Source organism: Myotis brandtii, unplaced genomic scaffold (assembly GCF_000412655.1).
Source record: "Myotis brandtii unplaced genomic scaffold, ASM41265v1 scaffold573, whole genome shotgun sequence".
In the NCBI taxonomy this organism is placed as follows: Eukaryota; Metazoa; Chordata; class Mammalia; order Chiroptera; family Vespertilionidae; genus Myotis; species Myotis brandtii.
In genome coordinates, this window is record NW_005370145.1 from 3,086,677 (window position 1) to 3,093,213 (window position 6,537).

The window sequence follows — 6,537 nt, forward strand, 5'->3', positions numbered from 1 at the left end:
TGAATTTCGTGCACCAGGCCACTAGTATCACCATAAACACCCCACAGCAGTGGAACAAGTAGTGACTTGACTAGAAATTGGGACCCAAATTATAATCGAGGTTCAGAAGTAAGGGCACCACCTTCACCTCTGGAATTGTCTCCTCATCTATCAAGATTTGGACGTCATCCCTGGGGCCCCTCTCCCTGCTTCTAACATCTCAATCCTAAGCCTTTAAACTTGACACTGGAATGAAGAGCAAATCAAAGGTTTCTTCAAAAGCTGCTGTTCCCTTTCTGGATCATTACACAAGCTCTAACCTGCAACAGCTGAGAATGAAGACAATTTTATTTAGAGCAAGCACACTGCAAAGTGATCCACACAACTGTTTGGTGGCTTAAAACAGACCATCTTTTAACGTGTCTGGCATTTTAGACACTTAGCATCTTGTTACAGGAGACTAGCCTTTCAGTAAGTTCCTCACCTTCACAAGGTTCCTGGGAAAGTCATTCCAACCTTGTAGCTGTTTGCTAAGGAACCCACCCCAAGAAGGGACGGCTACTGTGCTCGTTCGCTAGGGCTGCTGTAATGAAGTACCAGAGACCAGGGGCTGCAACTAGACATGTACTTCCTCCCGGTTCTGGAGGCAGAAGGCTGAGATCAAGGTGTCAGCAGGGTAGGCTTCCTCTGGAGGCCTGTCTTTACATGGTCTCTGGGCGCCCTGACAGTCTCATTTTAACTTCATCACCTTTAAAGACCTCCATCTCCAAATACAGTCACATTCTGAGGTCGGTTAGGATTTCCACGTATGGATTTTGGGGGACACAATTCAGCCCATAACCACTGTTCATGATTTTTCTTTTTCACATATTTTGACATGCCTTTAGAGTAGGTTTAATTAGGTATTAAGAAGACATATAAAACCCAAAAGATAGGCTTATTTCATGTGCATGTAAATCATAACTGATGTGCACAGAGAATCTGTGGTTTGACTAGGCACTATACCTGCTGTGGTAGGATCTGAAAAACTTTCAGAGGACTTTGCCTTATACAGCAGCTACAGGTGGAAAAAGTGAAATTCAAAAAAAGGCCAAAATTCATTCTATCATTCAACAGTCATTTCCTGGTTGTGTGTACTTTTTTTAAAAAAAATCCTCACCAAGGATATTTTTCCATTGACATTTTTAGGAAGAGTTGAAGAGAAGGAAAAAGAGAGAAACACTTGATTGGTTGCCACCTGCCCGAGCCCTGACCAGGGCCCGGGCCAGGGAGAAGCCTGCAACCAAGGTACATGCCCTTGACCGAAATAGAACCCTTTAGTCCACAGGCTGACGCTCTACTAGTATATCCACTGAACCAAACCAGCAGGGGCCAGCTCTGTGTACTTCCATCGACACATAAAGTGATGGTCAAGTCTTCACTCCGCCCCGTCCAAACCTTGTTCTCTCACCTTTTCTCAAGGCAGTTCCCAGGCCACAGCATTTGAAGCACGTCAGACGTCTGTTATGAACGCAGCCTCTACATCCCACCCGACTCAGTGAATCCGCTCGGGGTCTGGGAACCTGCACTACAGCACCACCCACCCGTCCCCTCCAGTCTGTGGGAGTCTGTCCTGAGCTGTGTGCTGCCATCTACGCTCTCGCTCTTCACCCATGAGAAAGGTCACGCTTGTCCAAGCTGCAAAACTGAAAACACATTTATTTCTCACAGAGCAATCAGTACAGGCAGAAAAGAACTCGGTTTCCATTTGCTGTGTCATTGAAAACCTAGCACATCATTTGGCTAAAATTCACATAAAAGTTCCCAAAAGAAACAAATCTAATGGTTTCCCCCAAACAATAGATTCTCTCTTGATTAGTCAGACCAGCACCTGCTGAGAGGGAATGCAATGCAGACCTGACAGTGATATTTCTTAACAAGGACGACTCCACATAAGCTTTCAAGTGTAAAGATCAACTTCGAATGGCAGCGAGCCTAATTCATCAGCCACCAGACTCGAAGGGGAAGCAACAGCACTGCGGACATTATACTCTCCCTGGGAATCCAGCCCCACAACCTGCATGAGCAGGGGTCCAAGACAAAGGAGAGGCAGCAACACTGAGCAGGCCCTACCCCGGGCGGAAACACACGGACTATGCCTCCTTCTCAGCTGTGTCCTTCTCGAGGTCCACTCCACTGGCTTCATATTAACTTGGTCCTCAGTCTTGCGGTGCTATTTGGGAGACTTTTGGTTGTAACCTGTAAGTTCTAAGAATCCACGCTGGCTGATTCCAAGGGTGGCATGCCCCGTCCAATACATAGATGTCCTCATGGTTTGAAGGCCATCCTGCAGGTTGCACATATATGTCAGCGGTCTCCTATGGGAGACAGAGCTCCTTCCTCTTCAGTAGAGAACAGTGCAGAGGCAGCGGCTTTGGCTAGCTCCTCCTCCTGTGCTCCCGCATGTGCGCAGCGATGGAACCAGCTATTTCTGCATTCTTCTTGTTCTGGCCAAAATAATCTAGAAATTCACCATCTGGTCCAATCAAGTACATTATTATGGTATGGTCCACCTGCAGAGAAAGGGGGGTGGGGATGACAAGATTACCAACATAAGTGGCTTATTTTACTGTTTAGGTTCTGCAGGGTAACAGAACTTCACATTGTGCTTAAATAACCTGTGGCACCGATTATTTACGGAATGGGTCGAAGCCTATTATAGTGACACATTATCTCAAATAGCTTGTGTTCTAGAACTCTGCACTGACCATTGCTTGAAACATCAGCTATAATTTGGATTTCCTTTGGTTCAATCCTTAGCATATCCACACAATCTCTGTGAAAAGATTCCACTTCAAGAAACAGCGGCTCTGGCCTTCGTAACACAATCAATGCTTGCGGACGATGCTCGCTTGGGAAGAGCTGACATTTATGAGTAAAATATTTCATCAGACCCCTGGACCGTATTACAAAGACATAGTACATGGAATTAAAAATGTTGGGGAGAAATTATGTTCTTCAATGAGTTCTTGGGTGTATGCCTTTGCTTTAGGAAGAACTGGCTGGCTGTCAATTCATCAGGACCTGAATTCTGCTTACCATGTTTCATGAGAAGAAACCAGAAAACCAACTACTAACTATAAAAGTTATAGACTCTAACACAGTATTTAGTCCTGATAGCAGTGATTCAAATGGAAACATGACAACAGGTGTCTTTCTCCCGCAGGAAATTCTTACACTACACAGGGCAATCCCATCCGAAGCAAAGCACCGGGAAACTCCCGAGAAGCCACAACACTACACCTCAGAGGGATCACCTAAAATCCACTATCCCAGTGGTTGGCAAACTGCGGCTCGCGAGCCGCATGCGGCTCTTTGGCCCCTCGAGTGTGGCTCTTCCACAAAATACCGACTTCTGCGCATGGGCCACGAAGTTTCAATCGCACTGTACGTGCGCGCCCACACGTGATATTTTGTGGAAGAACCACACTCAAGGGGCCAAAGAGCCGCGTGTGGCTCTCGAGCCGCAGTTTGCCGACCACTGCACTATCCTTTCCAGGCAAAGTTCTTAAAGTATTCCTAGCTCTAACTTAAGTTTAGACTAGTCACCAGTCTTTCTTAGTTACATGATTCCACAAAACCCCATTTTAAATGAGCAGAAGACTTAGAATTTAGAGTCCTTGGAATTGACTGCAGGCTTGATTGCTACTTGGCAAGATTAAAAGACAGGAATGTGATCACACATACCAAACTGGAGACAGCCCTCAAATATATCTGAACATATGGTATATGTGTGAGGTAATTACTTTTTTATAAACACACATTCATAAAGACACAGCAAATGGAAAGAGCCACCTGCCCACTCAGATACGGAAAGAATGTACACCGCAGGCTCAAGCAGCTGTGACTTCATGTCTTGCATCATTTACTGCACGAGCAGGGCAGGGGCTCTGTGCTTCTCCACACATTTGAAATATTGGTCAGAACTAGGTCTCCAGCTCATCTTCAAACCTTATCCTGAAGCTTACCCCCTCTTCCTCCCTATTTCTTCCTTTTCTCTGTTCTCTATTTAAAAATAGAATGTCAGTGCACTGAACTTACTTTATGAGTATTCTTAATATAAATTACTTCCTAATACATAATAAAAATATTGTACTATCCATGTATGTCAAACTTGTCAGTGGTCAAATCTCAATGCACATTTGGTTAAGGGCAGAGCAAACTGCCACCTGTTTTTAGTGTGCGATACTCTAAAGTTCTAGTAGTTCCTAGTAGAGAAAAATAAACCGAGCCACCTGGCCAGGGCACAAGCTCTTTCAAGTGTCACCTTAACCCAGGAGATAGGTATCAGACACCTCTACAAACAATAAAATAGGCTGAGAGGGTAAATTATCAAATTGGTAAATGCCAGACCAAAGCTTAGAACCCAGATCTGTCCAATTTCAAAGTCCACAATCGTTTTATATCATCATGTTGCCACTATCTCTACTGGATATACATGCACACATCTTTTAATTTTTGAAAAGGTAACCAATGCTCATAAAAAAGAACAAACTTATTCAACGAAAGTCCTCCTCTTCCAGACCCTCCGAGTCCTCAGTTCTCCTTAGAGGGAACCCCTGATGCCAGTTCCTGTGTTCTCCTAGAGCAGAGGTGGGGAACATCCAGCCCGTGGGCCGCAAAAGGCCCATAAAATCAGTTGGTCTGGCCCTGAGTTAGGGGTGAGTTAATTAAATGTCTGACCAAATATAGCAGGCTAATTTTTAAGTTGATAAATTTGTATGGCCTGGGAATGATGTTATTAATATCCACATGGCCCTTGACAGAAAAAAAGGTTTCCCACTCCTGTCCTAGAGAAATTCTCTGCATTTATTAGTATGAGTTTCTATCTACTATTTCTTTTACCACCTGTCACCTATTTATTTTTACAAAGAAGTAACTTTTCTTCTCATTTAATGACATACTGGACATTGTTCTATATCAGCACATATAAAGTAAGCCTTTAAAAAATGGTTGTCTGGTTTTCAGTCTTTTTATAAGCAATGCTGTAGGTTATAGCTACAGGATAAGTTCCAAACAGTAGAATCTCTAACCCAGCGGTTCTCAACCTGTGGGTCGCGACCCCTTTGGCGGTTGAACAACCCTTTCACAGGGGTCGCCTAAGAGCATCCTGCATATCAGATATTTACATTACGATTCATAACAGTAGCAATATTACAGTTATGAAGTAGCAACGAAAATAATTTTATGGTTGGGTCACAACATGAGGAACTGTATTTAAAGGGCCAGAAGGTTGAGAACCACTGCTCTAACCGAAAGAGCATCTGACAAACTGCCCTCAGAAGAGGGTGTGCCCGTCAACCACGCAGGAAGTGCCTCATCCCAACAGCACCTTGGCTCTTTTCCCAAATTTGACTTTGACAACATATTTCAAACTTTTGATCTTTGCTGACCTAACAAGTGAAAATGGCATCACAAGTCACATGTTTTTCACTGAGTGACACTGAACATCTGTTTTTGGTTTGAAAGCCATTTATATTCTTTGTCAAAAGTAGTTTCTATGCATACAAAATCATGTCAGATTGCATGCATACCGTGCAGTGCTGTGCACATTTAGCTCTCAGTGGACCCCTGAACGACTGGCACACCAGCACACATACGACCATTCTGAGGGCTCCACTGGCGTTCGGAAGCCAGAGGCGTACCTTGTTGCTGTTGTTTGAGATTAAGAAAACCTCATTTCATTACATCTCAACCTTTAAGATAACCCCTGCCTCCTTGCAGTTCCTAAAATTGTAACAGCAGTTTCCCACACCATCCTGTGGATGAAAATCTGTGACTTCCAGGGCAGAAGCCATACTAATGAACCAAGAAACTGGAGAGTGTCTCCCCCTATTGGTTGATTTGGCAAACGTAGAGCAATGGACTCCACATTAAGATAAAAATATTAACATCCCATTCTGGATTATGTATACAGTACAAATCTCAGTGCCCAAACTCGAAACCAGTTAATTCAACTCTCTTTTACAGAAAGAGTAAATAAGCTGGAGTTTCTTGCCATGGCTTCCTCTCTCGCCCTGTACTCTTCTCTCATTCTTCTCATGCTGCTGGTGCAACAAGGGGAAACCACAGTAGGGTTTCCTCTTTCCTTAAACTTAGGGCTTAAGGAAATATGCTAATTTTTGTCTTTTTTTTTCTCATGAATCCAAGTTTCCCTAAATCTAGGAGGCATTGGAACTGGAAAATAAGATTACGGAAAATAAGATTAAAGCAAAGGGACCAGAAGCCTAATTGAGGCTACAGTGTGCCCCAGGTTCAAAGGTGACAGAGAAACTGCAGGACCGCAGACAAAGCACTACAGTGAGAGGTCCCCTCTGCACACTGCTCTTGGAAATGAGCCATGGCATAGCCAGCGGATCAATGACTCAGGGTCCTGGCCAGCTTTCTTTCTATAAAACAGCTTTGCTAGTGAAAAAGCTCTTCTGATTAATCACTTTGTCCATCCAAATTAATACAGAAACCAGAGTATGACAACTGAAGAAAAACATGGAAATGACACTAAAATACAGTGTCAACTTT

The 6,537-nt window shown here is 43.8% G+C and overlaps 1 protein-coding gene across 2 annotated transcripts in view; it reads right to left on the reverse strand.

Annotated features, from left to right (window-relative positions):
• Positions 1-1,657: 1,657 nt before the first annotated feature.
• LOC102248571 (protein SCO1 homolog, mitochondrial) overlaps positions 1,658-6,537 on the reverse strand; it is a 14,988-nt gene continuing 10,108 nt past the window's right edge. For both annotated transcript variants that reach the window (XM_014549856.1, XM_014549857.1), the window contains exon 6: positions 1,658-2,531. In XM_014549856.1, coding sequence (XP_014405342.1) covers positions 2,397-2,531 — 135 coding nt within the window. In that variant the 3' untranslated portion in view covers positions 1,658-2,396. The remainder of the gene's footprint in view (positions 2,532-6,537) is intronic.